Source organism: Eucyclogobius newberryi, unplaced genomic scaffold, assembly GCF_026437365.1.
Source record: "Eucyclogobius newberryi isolate DKJ021-1_F unplaced genomic scaffold, fEucNew1.0.hap1 SCAF_19, whole genome shotgun sequence".
NCBI classification, from domain to species: Eukaryota; Metazoa; Chordata; class Actinopteri; order Gobiiformes; family Gobiidae; genus Eucyclogobius; species Eucyclogobius newberryi.
The window spans coordinates 27,955,513-27,974,936 of NW_027315823.1; the positions used below are offsets into that span (position 1 = coordinate 27,955,513).

The 19,424-nt window shown below is 39.9% G+C and overlaps 1 protein-coding gene across 2 annotated transcripts in view; it reads right to left on the reverse strand.

Moving 5' to 3' along the window:
- The window catches only part of kdm5ba (lysine demethylase 5Ba), a 28,713-nt gene that overhangs the window by 6,411 nt on the left and 2,878 nt on the right, over positions 1-19,424 (reverse strand). Inside the window, exons 2-20 of one of the 2 annotated variants that reach the window (XM_072452562.1) lie at positions 13,623-13,700; positions 12,313-12,435; positions 11,727-11,897; positions 10,866-10,988; positions 9,937-10,027; positions 9,580-9,674; positions 8,121-8,279; positions 6,989-7,108; positions 6,141-6,299; positions 5,305-5,486; positions 5,007-5,169; positions 4,783-4,902; positions 4,444-4,638; positions 3,344-3,525; positions 2,399-2,523; positions 2,149-2,299; positions 1,715-1,835; positions 645-1,000; positions 83-221 (exon numbers count right to left, since the gene is read on the reverse strand). In XM_072452562.1, the coding sequence (XP_072308663.1) occupies positions 83-221; positions 645-1,000; positions 1,715-1,835; positions 2,149-2,299; positions 2,399-2,523; positions 3,344-3,525; positions 4,444-4,638; positions 4,783-4,902; positions 5,007-5,169; positions 5,305-5,486; positions 6,141-6,299; positions 6,989-7,108; positions 8,121-8,279; positions 9,580-9,674; positions 9,937-10,027; positions 10,866-10,988; positions 11,727-11,897; positions 12,313-12,435; positions 13,623-13,700 (2,853 nt within the window). Of the gene's footprint in view, positions 1-82; positions 222-644; positions 1,001-1,714; positions 1,836-2,148; positions 2,300-2,398; positions 2,524-3,343; positions 3,526-4,443; positions 4,639-4,782; positions 4,903-5,006; positions 5,170-5,304; positions 5,487-6,140; positions 6,300-6,988; positions 7,109-8,120; positions 8,280-9,579; positions 9,675-9,936; positions 10,028-10,865; positions 10,992-11,726; positions 11,898-12,312; positions 12,436-13,622; positions 13,701-19,424 lie in introns of both variants that reach the window. The other variant, XM_072452561.1, reaches the window with a different exon arrangement.

Below are 19,424 nucleotides of genomic sequence, written 5' to 3' on the forward strand. Positions count from 1 at the left end.
CTTTTGGTTTGTTATCATTTTGCATTATATAAAAACAAAGAAAAAGAGCATCATCATCGTCCAAGCACTTCACACTTAGTACCTGCAGCGCCTCGGCCTCCTGTAGCCAGCCTTTTGCTCGCTCCACGGTGTCCTTCAACTCCAGACAGTTGGGCAGAAAAGCAGGAATGTTCTCCACCTCCTGCAGCGCCGTGTCCAGTGCCTCGATGCTCTGGAACGGCCTGAAATCACACAAGCTTTGTCAGTGAGGTTGGAGTTTGTGATAAACTATAAAATACACGGATCATAATGTCATATTTTGTTAATTGTAAACCGCAATATTGAACTGAAATTACTTAATAGAAATATCATTGACTTCTTGTTCAAAACAGAGTGACACTTAGGCGTAGCGAGCAACAGAATACAGGACTAAAGCATAAATCAAACTAAATACAACTTTAAAATATGCTAATGATAATCGTACAACAGAGGTTATAAAATATGTTCCCTTTAAACTGGGCATCCCAATCAAACCTTGGCAGACTCTGAAGATACTTTATTTATTATCAGCTAATCATCTAATGTGCAAAAAGCTGTTTAGAAAATAAGAGCTAGTGCCTGGACAGAAAGACGTTTCCCTTTCCTAGGAGTCCTTGTCTCCTGACCTGTTTTCCATGAGTCCCAGCGCTCGCTCCTCCCACTGCTCCGACACCGTGAGCAGCTCCTGAAGTCGAGCCATGGCCTTCTCCACAGAGCCGTGCGGAGCCAGACCCACGCCCTGGTCGATCAGCCTCCGCATGGTGTCCAGGCACAGGGCCTCGGGCTGCGAGCTCTCCTGCGTCACAGCCTCCAACCAACGCGCCTGCTCCAGCCGCTCCCGGAGCACTGGCCGCTGGGGCAGGTCTACGTCCAGGCCCAGGCTCAGGTCCAGCAGCTCCTGTAGGTCCGAGGGGCTGGGAGACTCGTCAGACAGAAGCCGCTCACTGCGCTGCTCAAAGTCCTCCACACGAGTCAACAGGTCCTGAAGGAGAGAGAAATTTAACATCAGAGGCTGTAATGCAGTTTCAAGGACACATATTATGCTGTACTTGTTATTGGCCTTTAAAACACACTTTCTTAGGTTAGATTTTAAAACATGAAACACCAAAGAATAGAAAATACATATTACTTTCCCTCAGCAGTGCTCTCTAAACTGAGAATTGGTGTTAGCAGGACATCTACTGGCAGCAGGGAGATTTATCATGGAAATTTAAAATGTAAGTACACAGTTGCAATGAACAAGATTTGAGTGCAGAACGAGTCTGGTAATGATTTATGGACTTAAAAACAGCACGAGAGACGTCATAAGTGTCTCCTGAGGCGCAGAGCAAGAAAACATCATAAACAGGATTAATGAAACAAGCGTGAACCAAGTAAAATACAAGTCCACGTATGTTTTTTTTTTTTATAAAAGGGAACGATGTTATTACAAGGTTTAAAAGTTAATTTTACATAAGTGTCCATAAAATAAGCACCTTATTAAAAGGTCCTTTAACATTTTTAATGGAAAAAACGAACATTCAGACTTAGTTTGGAAATTTACAAATTTGAGGGTCTCTGGAATAAATTTGTTTTGGACTTTCTTTGGCGGCCCAAAGCCTGTCAAATTTGTCCATTTTCAATTGAAGTCCAAATATATGCCATTTTAAAGACAGTAAAGATCCTGTTCTTTTCACATAATCGTACTCAAACGCACCCTGAGCAGCGGGGCCTGTCGGATGTTGCAGGGCAGAGCGTCCAACTGTCGAACGAACAACCGCAGCTCGTCCACCGTCAACTCATTCTGGCTCTGGGATTTACCGCCACAAGAACGGTACCTGCAAAACACACAAGACACAAGATAAATATTCAACCGGCTTGTATTAAAATAACCATAGATTCATGAGTTAACCAGAAAATGTTGTGGGCATCACAGAAAAAAATACATACATTTTCCATTTGTTTTCGTAAAAATCAGAAAATAATTCAGAAAATCCAACCAAAATACATATCAGCATATTTTTACCTGCATCTCAATGTACAAAAGATAACTTATTTGATATGTTTCCCACTTCAATTGAGTGTTCAGATGGGTAGTTTATCATCATCATTATCACTATTATTTGTATTGTTTTCAGATGAATTATTGACCTGGTTTGTCGCTTGCCGTTGAGAAGCTGCTGAGCCGTCACAGCCACTTTGTCGGCCTCGGCGGCGATGGTCTTCAGCTGCTCCTGGAGGTTTTTGTCGGGAAAAGCGCCGGCCTCTGCCAGCTCCACCAGACTGTGCAGCTCCTCCAGGCCTGAGGGGAACGAGGGGGGTTTAATGCACACCAAACCAAGCGAACAACAACAAGTGCGCTCACAGTGGAAGCGATGAAATGGCATGAAAAGGTTCTCACTCCGTTTGTTGCCTTCCTTCTTCTCCACAATCTCCGTGGCGTCTTGGAGCCAGTTCTTGTAGGACTCGGCCCGATGCTTCACGTCGGCCATCAGTGGGTAAAGCTCCTCCAGAGTGAACTTGTAACTGGGGAAAAGCATTACAAACGTTGAATATTTACAATGCAACAAGAGTATGATCCTTGTTTAAGATCTGCCTCAACTTAAAGTGGGCTTAAAAGAGTAACATAAAAACATTATGAATGGTTGAATTTTAATTGATTTTATTTTCATCTTTAGTTGCTGTGCGTCTTTAACTGTTGTGCTTCTTATATTTTCATTTATTTAATTATTAACCTTTATTTAACCAGGTAAGAACCCATTCAGATTAAGACTTTGGGTCGTTAGTGCAGGAATTTTATAAATAAATGGTGCATTGAAAACAGGACCAAATTACTCAGATTTGAAATAAAATAAAATGTACAATGTAAATGTCTAGTTTATCTACTTATATGTAGTGAACATAATACATAAAACACAGCGTTACCAAATTGTAAAATTAGACAAAACCTGACATGTAGTAGCTCAGTAAGAAACACCTACAACTATTTATATTTGTCATCTTTCTCTAAAACCCAAGAGAGAATACAGAATGTCAAGCGTATTCGGTCAATCGACAATTGTGATGATTGAGGGCACAACATAAATCATAAGAACTAAAACCGAATAATCGTGACTATATTAGAAGCTCAATTAAGTCATTTCAATTAAATCTGTACGCCAAAAAAATTTCAATATGTGGCTGTTTATGTAAAAAACTTTATGAAATCAAAAGTAATGTATTGGAATAAAAGATCATTAAGGATTTCACTTTTTCTTTTTTAAATATAATCATTGTGAATACTCGTTATATTGTGATGTTTCTTCTCACAACAATAGAAAAGGTCTTTGATTGGTTTAAAACTCACTAGAGTGTGAGGGCGTCCGTGGGGCATTGGCACAGCTGCTTCACATGGTACAGACACACCATCTTCTTGGGGCAGCAGTCGCAGGTGAGTCCCGACAGGAAACAGGTGGTGAGGCATCGAGTGCACTGGCGCTCCTCGTCTGGGAGCAGCTCGAAGTCCACCTGCCGCGAGCGCACGACTCCCTGAGGAGACGCAGGCAACAAAGTGTGAGACAGGGCTGAAGGGGGAGAGGCGGGTAAAAGGGCTGAAGGGGGAGAGGCGGGTAAAAGGGCTGAAGGGGGAGAGGCGGGTAAAAGGGCTGAAGGGGGAGAGGCGGGTAAAAGGGCTGAAGGGGGAGAGGCGGGTAAAAGGGCTGAAGGGGGAGAGGCGGGTAAAAGAGCTGAAGGGGGAGAGGCGGGTAAAAGGGCTGAAGGGGGAGAGGCGGGTAAAAGAGCTGAAGGGGGAGAGGCAGGTAAAAGAGCTGAAGGGGGAGAGGCGGGTAAAAGGGCTGAAGGGGGAGAGGCGGGTAAAAGAGCTGAAGGGGGAGAGGCGGGTAAAAGGGCTGAAGGGGGAGAGGCGGGTAAAAGGGCTGAAGGGGGAGAGGCAGGTAAAAGAGCTGAAGGGGGAGAGGCGGGTAAAAGGGCTGAAGGGGGAGAGGCAGGTAAAAGAGCTGAAGGGGGAGAGGCGGGTAAAAGGGCTGAAGGGGGAGAGGCAGGTAAAAGAGCTGAAGGGGGAGAGGCAGGTAAAAGAGCTGAAGGGGGAGAGGCGGGTAAAAGGGCTGAAGGGGGAGAGGCGGGTAAAAGGGCTGAAGGGGGAGAGGCAGGTAAAAGAGCTGAAGGGGGAGAGGCGGGTAAAAGGGCTGAAGGGGGTAAAGGGCTGAGAGGCGGGTAAAAAGAGCTGAACGACTTTTAAATGAGCGATCAGAAAAAGGAGAGGAAATTTGCGATTTCTGACATGATCAGGATTGAGTTCACACTGCACATTTTTATTTCCAAGAACGTAAAAATTTAAATAATCTAAAATCGAAATAATGGCAGTCTTTTGCAATATACTTAATAAAGTATTAATAAAAATACGATGTAGATTCCAAAGAGCTAAAAATAACACAATTAGAATCTCACCATTTTGGTGATCTTCTTCCTGAGCTCCTCCTCCTCCTGGACCATGTCTTGGACTTCTTTAGTCAAAAGTGAGGCCAGATTCACCTCCATGGTGGCGGCCTTCACTGCCATGTTACAGACCATTTCATCGTGAGAGAAAACGCAGTATCTCCTCAGCTGCCGGTAATGCTCGATGCAGCTGCGTCCAATCGGCATCTGGAGGAAAAGGACCAGTTTAGAGCGATATATGCATATAAAAGAATACTACTACTCTGATCTGAGCATGATGAGGTTTAAACTTCAAAGAACTAAATTTTGAGTCTGGTCATTATCATCTATTTTCAGAGCACATTTTCTTACCCAGTCCATGGTGCAGAAGTTGACGGCTTCAGCGAAGTTGAAGCCCTGGTTGAATCCGCTGTGATACGCTCTGGGGAAAGTGATCACAAACTCTCCCGCGCACTGGTTTGTCCGAAAGATCTGGAAAAGGTTCACAAAATTGAGCCGCTTTGTAAGTAAACCAGTCTTTCTAAAAAACAGCACAATTCAGGAGTGAGTGCAGCGTAGTTTAGGTTTGAACTCACCGGGACGCCATGGTTCATGAGCGTGTTGGGGTTCATGATGGTGACCAGCTGATGCAGCAGATCAGGCTGACAATCAAACAGCTCCGGGGCCAGTTTCTTCATCACAGACTCCAGATGCTCAGCCGCATAACCGGGCGCGCCGTACCACGTCTTCGGCTCGCCCCTGAAATGTAGACAAAGACTCACTTACACACGGTTTAGGAGAACAGACGTGGACCTTTAACGCACAGTTTAGGAGAACAGACGAGGACCTTTAACACAAGGTTTCCTTTAACGAGGATCTATAATATGCGTTTACCAGTGCAGGTAGTTGATGGAGTAGCTCCAGTGGTCCTCGATGTGCCAGCAGAAGGAGGAGAAGCACATGCCCACGTAGAGCCAGGGCAGCTTCATGCCGCAGATGTCCGCCGTGATGTGGGTCAGTACCGAGGCGTCGAGCACCGGCATGTTATTCAGGTTCCAGCCGCTGCTCAGGTAATGCTGAAGGAGAAAGATCATTTACACACACAAGACAAAGAGCCCGAGCATTAGAACAACAAATGAGCCATGACGGTGAAGAAGGCCTGAACATTGTAATAAATACATTGAACTGCAATTATTATAAACAGTGTGGCAATTACATTTTCCTCATACTTTTAAAAATCTTTCAGACCACCTTAATGAGCTTTTACCATGTTATAATGTGGTTCCTCATTGTCAGCTTATCAAAGTTTGTATTTTTAAAACAGTCCTGCTCAGAAAATTCCTGTTTTCACCTACATCCCTGTACTTAGTTGAGAAGATTTTTTTTAAAAAGACTAAGTGACATATTTAGGGTTTTATCACAATGCAACTTTTCAAAAATAAAAACATGTAAATTACAGTTCTGCAGTTTTTAACAGGAAGTCAATGAACCCATTTCTATTTCCAAGCCATTTTAGTGCAATATTGTGGTTTAACAATGAACAAAATGTAATTTGATGCATTCAAATGTTGAGGTTTTTGAAGAATGACTTTTAAGCATTTAAGCATTTATCGTCATCCGTGGCCATTTTATTACCTTACTAAACTGCCCAATCGCAGAGTTTTGCCATTTATGACCACTCAACACATAACCATCCATTTTAATCTTAATCTTGCAGCTCCGTCTCGTACCTCGTCCTCTGGAGTGGTCTGGAAGTGTCCGTTCTTCACTGGAAACCCGCTGCCGAACTCTTTGGAAGCAATGTCTGCTCCGTACTCCACCGTCACGTCATCCTCGATCGTACACACCAGGCGCCAAAACTCCTTCTCCACCAGCTCCGTCGGAACCATCTACAGGAGAACAAAAAGAAAATTTAAAACTCCAATTCATTTTGGATTTTATGTGGAAACAACAGTCCAATTTATTCAAATTGCATCCATAGTTTTATTTTTGTATTGAACAAAAAATTAGAGGCATTTTAACTTATCCCAAATGTGTGCAATTTTAGCACTTTTTACACATAAAATGTATATATGAAAACAATACACAAGATTACATAATAAACCACAGGTACTCTTTGACTGAAATATTTATTAAAACTTATAAATCACAATTTTCTAAAGGGAATATCTAAATTATATAAATGTATTAACAATTTGAACAGCCATACTACATATACATTAAAAATATATAGGAAAGAGAAGGAAACTTTATTTTGACAGATGAAGAATGGGAAAAGGGTGGAGAAACTGGCAAGAGGACAAATTTATTTGACTTTGCCATTCCATTTTCATAACTATGGATTTGGGCCTTAAAACTCCTGCCGTGAACACAATAAATGGATATCTTTGGAGCAAACAGGAGGAGGCCATAGTCTATTGCTCTCTGGTTGCGTTCTACGATTTCTGATTTGTAACGAAGTTTCAAAATGATATCTCCAAATTTAAGGATTCGCCTGCCGCGTCTCGCCTTAATCGAACCCATTTCGACCGATGCGTTTGGGCTGCAGCGTGACTCGCGTGAAAGCGGGAGTACTCACGTGAACCGGCATGTTGAAATAGTCCGACTTGAATGAATCGGCCATGTCTCCAAAGGCCTGCAGAGTGTAGCTCCTGCTCGCCTGCTCGAACCCAAACGCTGCTTGAGGCTTCCCACATTCCTGCAACGGAAATGAAAACGATAAGACAATGCCGTTTGGGAATATGTTACAACTACGGGCATTTCACTTCTTATCCGATCCATATTCCATAGACAAATGCGGTTCCAAAAATGCAGCACAATACACGTGAAAAATACACTACCAATGAAAATAAAAAGTTCAATTTAACTCAAAAATTAGGCAAATCAAATGTGAGCATTTTATTTAAATGAATGAATAAAAGGGTGGTATTATTTAAAAAAAAAAAAAAAAATTAAAAACAGACGTCCAAATAACCGTGTTAAAAGTCAGAGAAAAGTGTGTCTTATTCATCACATTTAAACTTAAATAAAACGAGTTAAATTAAAAAGACCTCACGTTCCAGCTTTAGTACAAATCATGTATGGAACAGTTTTTCAGTGAGATAAGGTTTGTTTTGTCCTTGGTTTAAGCCCATTTTAACCCAGATAAAAAGACTCTTCTAGTTCAGTTTAGGCTGAAACAAGTTAATCGCTCATTGAGATAATAGTCAACTAATTCAGGAATTTAATCATTGTTATTTGAATGCACGGACTTAAAAACGTGCCGTGAAGTGCTGAGAGAGAAGGATTTTTGGTTCAGACAAAGCAAGAATAACCCCCCCAAAAAAGACACTTTAGTACATTTATATTACAGTACATTTAGTGTTTACTTATTTCTGATGAAGAAACTATTTCGTCAGCAAATATATTCAATCAGATGTCCTCAATCTGCATTACTTTAGCTCTAAAACATTCCATTCATTGGCCTTTTGCGATCTAAACAACTAATAAATTAATCGAAGAGCAAAATAACCATTAGTTGAGGCATTATTTCTGTTCTATTCTTGGTAGAGTCGAGGTTTAGTCGACATTTGCGTCAGTCTCACAAGAGCACACCACAGACACTATTTTTCTGATGCGGGTGCCAGACAGGGCGTGGCTTTGCTCCCAATTATCCGCCTGCGTGCTCTCTCCGAGGGGCTTTGGCGGCGCCTCCTCCAGGGGGCATTCACCTGAACGAGGCACTTGGGGCACCTCCAGTCTCCGCGAGGGATCTCCTGCAGCGGCGGGATGAGGCAGAACGTGTGGTAGCTGTCGTCGCAGCCGTCGCACAGGAGCAGTCGGTCCTCAGCGTTTCCCTGACCACACCCCAGGCACATGTACTGGTCCACCTGTAGAGACATGAGACGCTTAGAGGCCGCGTATACACAGATATAATCATGTTTATACCCTTTTTAAGCAAATGTCATAACTGTCAGGGGTCAAAGCGCAGTTTAAACTAGTTATTTGTTTATGAACTTATTAGCATTTGTACATTGCGTATAATACCTTTACTAAACTGTAAAAAATGGTCATAAGAGCATTAAGTTGTTTTTCAAACTATTTTCAATAACTAAGTGATAAATAGGGGTGGGCAGAAAATGATCTTTTTCAAGCAGATACCGATATCCAATATTTGGCGATATTGAAATTTAGAATTTCAAATACATTATAATGCACACAAATCTATTTTAAATTGAAGCAAGTTCACAAATTCACATAAATAAATACAGTGAACCCTCGTTTATCGTGGGGTTACATTCCAAAACGAACCCGCAATAGGCGAAATCCGCGAAGTAGAAACCTTTATTTTTTTACAGTTATTATACAATGAAATACTCCATAAAACATTGAAGCTCACACGCGCCGCTCTCACCGGCCTCGCAAACTTCAATTTGGCAAGCGGTTTTACGTACGTGTACATATTAATCCATAACGTTATTGACACACAGGTAGAGAAGACGCGAAGAGACTGTTTAGCCAATCAGAATGCAGAACACAATGCATGATGAAAATCCGCGAAGCAGCGAAACCGCGAAAAGTGAACCGCGATATAGCGAGGGATCACTGTAATACAAAATAACAACATAATCTGAGATACAAAATAATTTGTATACATACGGCATACTTTTTTTTTTTAGCCTAAACGCTCTTCTATTCCCATTTTCACTAATTAGACTTAAAATGTTCAGAGTCAGTGCCAAATCATCGTCGGTATTTTGATATCGCCCGATACTGAAACAGCTACATCGCCCATCCCCAGTGATAAATGCTTGTAACGCCACATAAGTGCTTATAAACTAATAACAAGTGCTTATTATTGCTCTAAAAAGTTTACCAAGCAAGCTTATTTGAAATATTTTTGTTTTCGACTCATAGGCTTTGCAAAGAATGTGCCAATCTCTATGACGAGCGCTAGTTTTTGATTTAAAACTATTAAGATACAAGTTTTGGTGTTTTATATAACGTTTATAGACGTCATCCACATTTCCTTAACAAATGCTGATAAAAGTCACAATGATTTTCCGTTTGTGACAGCTCAAACTGACAGCTCAGACCTCAGTGGCCACTCGGCTCCAGATCTCGGCTCGGTCAGGACTTTAGCTGGACGACTGGCCTTTTGAGCGCGTTTGAGGTCGCGTGTAAACTTGCTTTATTTGACGGTTTGTTGAGCGTGTTCAAAGCGGCTTCGTCGATCGCGGCCGGTTCCACTGGTTCCTCCTTTATCTCAGTCACTGCCATTCGTGCTGAAAGAAAGACAAAGAGTTTGCTTGACCGTTTTTTTCTTCAACATCTGCAAAATAAACCAACACAAAAGAAAGAGAAACAGCAGCTGTAACTAAAGATACTGATTTGCATGTGTTTTTCTAGGTCATTTTGGTGAACTGAAAATGAATGGTTCTGACTTTGTAATTATTAAAATGAAGCCTTAAGCTCTATCCAAAATGCCAGCGTTTTAATAATCAGTTAAAATAATTGCGGCTTATGTGGACAGAGACGTTTTCTTACTTGGTTCTCGTTTGACTGGAAAAGTTCCCATCCTCCTCATCCTCAGAGCCGGACGAGCATCACAGACTTCTCCCGGTTCAATTTTGATTTTCTGCAATAAACAAGAGATTTAATATATTACAGAGACACACGAACAGCACGCAACAAATCTATTACATCCAAACAAAAATAATACATTATTCAAGTAGATACTTATCAATACATTTACCAGTGGTAACTGTATTGATAAGTATCTACTTGTCGTTCTTAATTTGGTAACTTACCACCGTAAGAACGACGTTCTTACTTTACGTTCTTACGACTTTAGTCCTTTTTGTCAACTAGGACTCCATTGACTAAACATTTTTATTACTCGACTAAATTTAAGGATTATAGATTAATGTGCGTCTTTCCGAGTACCACATGATCTAAACACAGACTATATCAGGCTTAATTAATAAATTAATTCTAAACATGGCGTATAATGAGACAGAACAGAGAAAATTGTGAGTTTCATCTGCTGTTTTACACATAAAAAAAACTGCGTTTTCTGTAAGAATATTTGCAATTGTGTGAATTTCGGTAATCTTGTGCTGACAGTAGGGCTGTAACGTCACAATATCGTCATCTGCTCTTGGCATGGATTTGTGTCAAAAACTGACGTTCCGAGTTCACTTCAGCGCAGACGAGCAGAGGCTAAGCAAAACCCCAGATTTCATTATTCCTCCAAGCCGTTTGTGTAGCTTCTTGACATAACGCAATTTTTATTATTATTATTATTATTATTATTATTATTATTATTATTATTATTATTATTATTATTATTATTATTAATAATAATAATAATAATAATCCACACACACGCATCTCTTCAGCCGCCTGCAGCCCGATTAGGCGCGGACTGTACCGCTAAACACACGCTAAACACACGTGTGTCATTGTCAGCCCACCTCGGCCCGCATGCGCTTGGCTCTGCGCGCGATGGTGCACGTCTCCTGAGGCTGCACAGACTGTCGCTGCGGGATGTCGTGGGGCGTGTACTCCTGGTCCTTTGTGTCGTTCGTCAAGCTCGCCTTCTGCAGAAAACAACAACAACGACTGTCAATCTTCACTGAGCAGACCGAGGTTTGACTACACAGATGGACTACGCCCATATTCAAAAGCGCTCATTCGACGACGCCGGCCGAGTTTACGCGCACATAAAACGTCTGTGTGTTTTATGGAGATCTCAGATGATTGAAATGGCACGTCATGGTCAGATCTGGTTTGTTCACGCCTGCGCAGGTTTTGACAAGGGAAATTATGCCCACACAAAAACAGCAAACTAAAGTGACAAAGACAAATGGAAGAAAATGCGCAGTGAAACTTAAACATTTTCACTCTTTCACCAATAGAAACTAAAGAAATCTGATAAACACATAAAAAAAAAAGATAATTATTGGGTTCTGTCAATTCTAGTCATCAGATTTTTTACTGGCCATGTAGGTGTGTCCGGTGCTGTGAGCAATAAAAGGTTAAAAAATGTGCAATGAAAAGCAAACGTTTAATTTTAACCATGTGAAAAACAGATCTATTTGATTTTCAGGCTGCATCTGTCCAAATCACTCACAACATGAATGTCTGTCCTGACCTGTCTTGGAGAGCCATGAAAAGGGTTTGTGATTGATTAAAATGTGTATAATACATCTGAACTGGGGCAGAACTAAACTTGGACTAGTACATGTAAAAGTGAGTACACCTTCTTTAAACACCTCTTAAACTGGCTGGCTAAAGTGTTGACATCTCAAAGCTCTAATGGAAAGAGTTGGTACCGGCAGGTTGGACCCGGTCTGGAACAGGTTGTACGGGTACAGGATCCTCTCATAGTGAGCTCGGAGGTGGGACCCGATGGCTTTACCCGCGGCAAACCCCATCTTTACAGAGATCTTAGACCAACGGCGATCTCTGCAAACAACATCAAAACCGCCCTCCTCGTGCACCAACTGAAGAAGAGGAAGAAGAGGAATACGAAATCAAATAGATCCCACTACATTTAAGGACACATACAATGCAACATTTAATTAGCGTATCAAAACCATAACTGTATTTTAACTTATGAGGTCCTGTTCTCTGCGCCTCATTAAAGCACAGTTTCAAATTTCCCAGTTTTCTGTTCTGAGATCTACTGCACTATTTAAGTCCATAGATCATTGCTAAGCTTGTTCTGAGCATTTCAGCTGTCAAATCACATTAATTACAAATGCGTGTTTACTTTTATAATTCCCTCTGCAGCCAGTAGAGGGCGTACCAACACAAATCATAATGAGGGAACGCCTCACAAATATAAATTACTGAGTGGTTTTAGTGAATACTGAATCACCAGTATGTGTAGAACACAAATGCTTGCGGTTTTCTCACCTTGTTGAGCTGGTAAAGGTCCAGTATTTTCCGCTCCACATGAGGAATCTTCAGGGTCGATCCTTGGAGGTCCCAGAATTTTGCAATTTGATCCAAAAAGTTCAGTTTGACTCTGGTCTGAGCCTGAAATCAGAGGGGCCAGTGGTGAGTTACATTTACATTTGAGTAGTTTTATAACACCATACTTTAACTTGAGTAACAATATTATGAAGTATTGAGACGCTTGTTTGAGTAGTTGACCTAAAGAATTCAAAGTTTGCGTTTCCTACACTTTATCTTAGGAACTGTGTGTAAAATGTTTATTTCAAATTTCATCAACTTGCAGCATATGTCTTCAGAGATGAGGGAAACATGTTCAAATCAAAATATAGCTTTTGAACCATTTTAATGCCGATTTATTCTTAATGATAATTGCATAAACATTGGATGATGTCCACATTGTTTAAGTTGTAATTCTCCAATCAGAAATCAGAATGATCCTGGGTTGTCAGTTTCAAAGCCTAAATCCATGGATCAGTGCTGGAGTCAACAGTGAAACTGGGCGTGTTCAGGATAAGACCTGCGGATCCTCTCTCTCAGCGCTGATCTGAACCTGGTGCACCCTGGGTAGGTTTGCAGCTTAAGCCTTGAACAGTCTGTGCTGCCCGGTGGTCTGGCGGTTGAGACACAGCGTGTGCCAGACTCCTGGAACGGCCCAGTGTCATGGGTTTGATTCCCGACTCAAACAATTCACTGCATGTCCTCCATTCTCTTTCATCCCCCATTTCACTCTGTACTTCCCCGTCAATGAAGCCTGCAGCCCTTGAACAGTCTGAAACGACCCTCTGTTTTTTATACTTTAGTTTTTCCTCGTCCCTTTTCCTGTGGCTCAAATACCTGACCATCGGTGCTCATGATTATTTTTATTAAGTTTCCAGTTGACCACTTTGTTGAGTTTGTCGTCATCAATGAGTGCTTAGAAAACGCCATTTCAGCCACTTTGAAGTTGTCGTTCATCTTTACAGCAGACTTTTAGCCCCGCCTCCAATGCGGCAGTCATCTCTCGTCGATCGCCCAGACGAGGCGCGGCTAAACGCCAACGCGCCTACTGGATGTGTCAGCCTGATGGCTCTGGCAGCACAGGTTCAACTGTGATTGTAGTTCTTTCTTTTTAAACCAGTAAGAGTTGCGGGCTACACACGGTTTATTTAAAATATGTTCAAATTTTTCATCTAAGACACTGAGGACAAACAACGAACGACACAAGATCTCTGGGATATTTTCTGATAGTGAAACGTTGTGCATATTTATTGTGTATTTCAGTGTTCTACCTCGAGCTCGTTGAGTCGCTGAATTCGTGGAGTGAACTTGAGTCTGTCCACGTCGCAGGCGAACGGCGGCTGCCATTCCTAAAGAAAGAACATTTAGACAAAAGCTTAAGTCAACGGCAAAAGCAAATGTCAAAAAGGCGCAGTTTTGTGAGAAGGTTTCGAGAAGATGAAGAGAGAGAGAAAGAATGCAGGTTTAGTTCAGGGTTGAATCAAAGTTTTGAAAGACAAAAAGAGAATTACTGAAGTACAGTAAAATGCAAATGTACAAATTAAATCGCATTGTTATTTTGTTATTCAGTTTGTCAGCCAACGAATGCATAAAAAATCTCATGTTTCAAAACTACATTTGACATTGTGTAACGTTTCGGAACCACTTGCTTTGCTTCGTCGAGTTGTTTTGCCTGGAAGGCTTCAGTGTGGCATTAAACGTGTTCCAAGTCCGCTTCTTTACAGCGACTTTCAAGTTTTGACAGCTGGAGGTTGCGCTTTGTTTGGGTTTGGTCTTGAGACACTTTAATGTCATAAAGAGGTTTTAGTCTCTTTGTTTAACACTAATAAACCCTGTAAAGATTGAAATACTGCCCATTTACAGTTAATTAACATTTTGACATAGTTGCAAGTGGATTCAATGCACTATTAAAACTATACACATCTCATTAGTGCTTGTTCAACAGTAGGGATGACCCGATATTATAGCGTCACTATTATTGTGAGAAAACGATTATTCACGATTAGAGACCAAACATTTATTTTCTTTAATTTCCTTTGTCTGACATGCTACTGTTCCTCAAGTTTGTGGCCAGTTTCATGAAATTTAAATATTCTGAAAGAAAAAATAAAGTTAAATGTGACAAAAACAGCCAGATCTATTTTTTGGACAATAGATTGGACTAAAAAGACTTGCGTTTGCTCATGAGTATTATTTTGTGGCTCTTATGATTATATTGTGACCACGATCATCAATTAACCGAATAATCGTTACATCCTGATTCAACGGCGACAAACTGTTTTTGTGGTTCTGGGATTTATTTTATTTATTTACATTTGTTTTCAGTTTCTAAACAATATAAGACACAAGAGAGCATACAAACAGTAAAATGTGGCCATAAATTTGTCGCTCTCGACCCCGAAGTCCTACCATGCCGTTACAAGTCAAATCTGTGAAGGGGTGACGCAACTCAAAGCACGAATGCATCATTTTCAGGGATTTTGGGCAATAAAAATGCCTGTAACTGAATAGATGGAAGAGCTTTAAAGTGACGTATGACACGTTTTTAATTTGGACTTTATTTGGTGTATTTATACCTTTTGTACATATCACTTTAAGTTTTGCACTAATCGAGCCAGTATTCGTGGAGAAATTGTTTAAAAATCTGTTGAAAATGACAGGGAGTGACATCACACTAGGGACACTCATTACAAAGTTTATGTTGAATTTACACAAACAACTTTTTTGACCCACTAAACATTAATTAAAGAAAATAAAGTCACTCATATATATATATATATATATATATATATATATATATATATATATATATATATATATATATATATATATATATATATATATATATATATATATATCAAAGCAAAATAATTGTTACATTAGAATTGTTTTTGCCCAGTGTTTGCTGGGTAATTTCCTATTGTGGTGTCATCAATTACAAACGGGAAGTGAAATTATAAACCTCAAAAATTAGCAATTCTGTGATACGTGTTTATACGTGGCAAAATTCTAAATATATTTATCTTGACTGCATTTTAGTTCAAAATGCCATGCTGTGAAAATTCAAGGCATCTGAACGGGAAAGCAGCAACTCAAACGATTACATAAGGTTTTACTGGAGGGTTTATGTGCCTTCTGCCTCCTGTCACACGCCTCAGACACAAGTGAGGAGGTTTTTACTACATTTTAATTCGAATGACCTCATGCGCTGAAATGACACTTCCATGTTCGGAGAGAATACAAAAGCGTGGACAAGATAAACCACGGCGCAATAATATATCTGGGATTACATTGAATTGTTTGCAAGGGACGTTTTTAATACAGCAAAACAGAAAGTGCGCACGTCTCGACAAGGACTGAGAAATGAGTGACCAAAAACAACTTGCGTTAAGTTTTTTCTCATTAGTTCAGACTTGAGATCAGGACTTTCTTTCGTTGGGAGACAAGAAAAACACTTTAAATATGCCATCAACCAAGTAAAGGTTAAAATATGGCGACTGTAGGTTTCAATAGAGAATATTCGTGACTAAAATCAGAACGTTGACATTTTTTAGACTATTAAGTATCTGTTAAAGTGCCCCCTACAGGTCGGACAACTCGAACTTAAATGCAGTCTAGCACATTTTTTTAGATTTGTAATTTCACTTCCTGTTTGTAATTGATAACATCAACCTAGGAAATTACCCAACAACCACTGGGCAAAAATTCTTTTGCGGTGTAGATATAAAGACCATCAAAATAAGATTACGATTATTCTCACTCGCGGCTCTAATACGGATTTAACGTTCAATATATTTACCGCTGGGACATTTTCTTTGCACTAGTGTTATTTTCACGCAGTACTCAATAAGATCTGAGCAAATCACAGACACTAACGACTGGAGATGTTTTAGATTGTTTGGCGTTCGTCAAAGATTGGCTCACGGCAAACTACCTTCAGTTCAGTGAAAGTGATTATTGCCCCTCAGAACTTTATTCCTCAGATCAAAAACACCTCGGTCCTCTCGACTCCTTTGCCAAAAATAGTCCCAGAAACATGGGGCTTGTGTTTGACCAGGCCGTGTCATTGGAAGCCCGGTCCAAGCAGGGGGTCAAAACGTGAGGAACATCTCTAAAGCGTGCAACAACAAGGTTTAAAAGTCTGGCCTGAAAAAGATTATTTATGCTTTTATTTCATCACGGCTTGATTATGGTAATTATGTTGTATGTGTATGAATCACAGGGTCCCTCACGATTGGATTCAATACACGGCTCACGAGACAAAAATATCACGATTTTGCGATAATCGATAGATTGCAATATATCGCAATTTTTTTTAAAGAACCCGACACATTTTAAATACATTTTTCTTTGTTAAACTACGACCTGCACAGACTCAAAATGACTAATGTTTTACGTTTCCTTTCTTTAAACATAAACAAAATTGTCGTGCGGTCACAAAATAATTCGGAAAAGAGTACCAAAAATTACTCCTGGTAATATATCTATACAGCAGCCCACAATATCGATACTGCATCACTAACTTTAGTATCACGATAAATTGATATTTTGGCACACTCCTAGTTTTAATAAAGCTGTTCTTAACGGACTTCAGCTCGTGTAACACTGCGATCGGGCGTTTACGAGGACGCCCCAGAACGTCCCACGTCACTGGAGTTTTGTCATCCTTCACTGGCTTCCACTAGCGTTCAGGACTGATAGAATTTTCTTTGCTTCTAGCTTTGACAACGTGTGACCTGCTTTACAAACTCAAACTTTCTGAATGATCAATTTGACGTAAACAGCAAGATAACAAAGATAACAAAGCACTTGACACTTAGGTTGACTTTTCTGAGGAAAGGCTGAGCAGAAACGACAAAATTTTGCTTCTAAAATTGTCACATTTCTTTTAATTGAACAAAAAGTTCAATAAAACTAAAATAAATCGATTCATAGAAAACTAATTTTTTTAAATTGTAAAATGTTATGATTATCCGTAATTTATCATTTTAGTTTCTATATTGTGACCTAAATAATCGCATTATTGCTGAATCTAATAACCTTGAAAGTGTTTACTGGAGTCTGTGACTTTAGAGTCATTGTAGAGGCATAAAGCAGTTTCAATATGATCTTTTAACGTGATATTCAATGTCACAACAAACTTCTTGCTCAGAGGCTAAAAGGGACACTTTATACAAAAGTGTTTAAAGATGACTACCATTTGTAACAGAGACCTTGAACTGCTTTTGAAACTGATCAACCAAAATATCTGAAATTCCTCTTCCTCTGTGTAAAAGTGACATCTCTGCAGCGTCAAGGCCAAACAAACTGTACTGCTGCTTTACTCAAATATTTTTGTACGGTAACAACTCTTGCATGTTTTGGCGAACCAGAAATGTCTGTTCAGTTTGGGGAGGTAAAAAGGCAAAACGTATCGTAAAGACCGGTAACATCAAATACATTTTAATTTGAAAACAAGCAGCAAGATATTTTGGTATATTTTTTGTCCTTTGTCAAAATTAAACAGGAAGTAGGGCTGAGAATCACAGGGCCCCTCACGATTCAATACACGATACACTGCTAGCGAGACGATAATATGCAATAATCAATATATAAAACTTATAAAATTCTACATTACATCATTATTTTTTTTCAAAGAACCCAACAAATTTTAACGATTTTCTTTGTTAAACCACAAAATGCACAAATGAAATTTTTCAACACAAAATACATAACACAACACTACCAGATAGTTAAAATCAAAATAAGAACACAAGTAGACGTCAACAAAACATCAAAAACAGCTAAATAACGGCACATTCAAATTAAAATAAAAGACACGGTCAAATTCGTTGAAGTCTGAATGTCAGTTTTTCCATTTGTCTGATGTCTGTCCCAATGTAGGTCCAGTCCTTGATCGTTGGTGAGGTTTGTGTCATCCATTTTATCTGCGATGGGCATTTTTCCTGCCGCCAAATTTATGTTACAAAAGGTATCCATTTATTGTCCGTTGCAGGAGTTTTGAGGCCCAAGTAAACAGTTGCAAGTGCACATCTTTTGAACAGCATCTTAAGACGGGCAAGTGAAGCCACGAGCCCGTTTTAGCGACGCATCGGGCTCTTTTACCCTCGTCTGCGATCGATCAAATGCTACACCAAGGTTTTCTTCTTGCTTACAAAACACCACTTGGGTTCCGCATCGTCCGTCTAATTCTATTTTATTTTAGACCGATAACAGCGCCCGGACGCTGATAGCTTTAACTGCTCCGTTACCCAGTGAGCAGATCTGAGCAAAACCACAAGGCAAATTCACAACAGGAAGTGGAAAACGCAACCAGCGACAAGATTTGAATCTTTTTGAATGCAAACATAAGGCTGTGCAGTGGCAACTCTTTTCAGAACGGTGAAAGGTTTGGAGTGTCGCAATAGCAAGTGGCAATTTAAAACATCTATTTAATGATGAAAAGCCCTCAAAATGTCACCTATAAAAACAGGAAGCCGAGACCCCTGAACGCCAACATTTCGCCAAATCGACTTCGTATTCTCCTTTTGTTTTGGCATCATTATAGATGTATTAACTTTGGATTGGGAAAGATCACCTTGAATAATCCTGAACTTTGACTAAATAGTTTTAGGATTGTGGACTGTCTATTTTAAAATCTGTTTGCAGATATTCTGTAACTAACAAGGTTTTAAATAAACAGAACATTGCAGTAAATCATTGTTTTTAGGCCTATTTGAGGTAAACATGTAGTTTAGCTCATCTATTTCACCGTTAACAGTAAAGCTGCGACTCACAATTATTCTAGTAGTATAGTCGACTAATCAAGTAAAATTATTATTTCTATTGCACGTTGAGACTTTTTACATACACCATCAACCAAATAACAGTTAAAATACGGTGACTGAAGGCTTAATGAAATATCATATTTACGAATAAGGTGTTAACATTATTGATGAAAATAAAAAGCTTGTTCTTTGACATTTTATTCCATAATATCATTGTTATAAAAATGTCTTATTGAATGAGTTTTAGAGTCTGTGCAGTCCAGATAACTACAATGATCCAAATATGACTATGATTATTGTCTCATG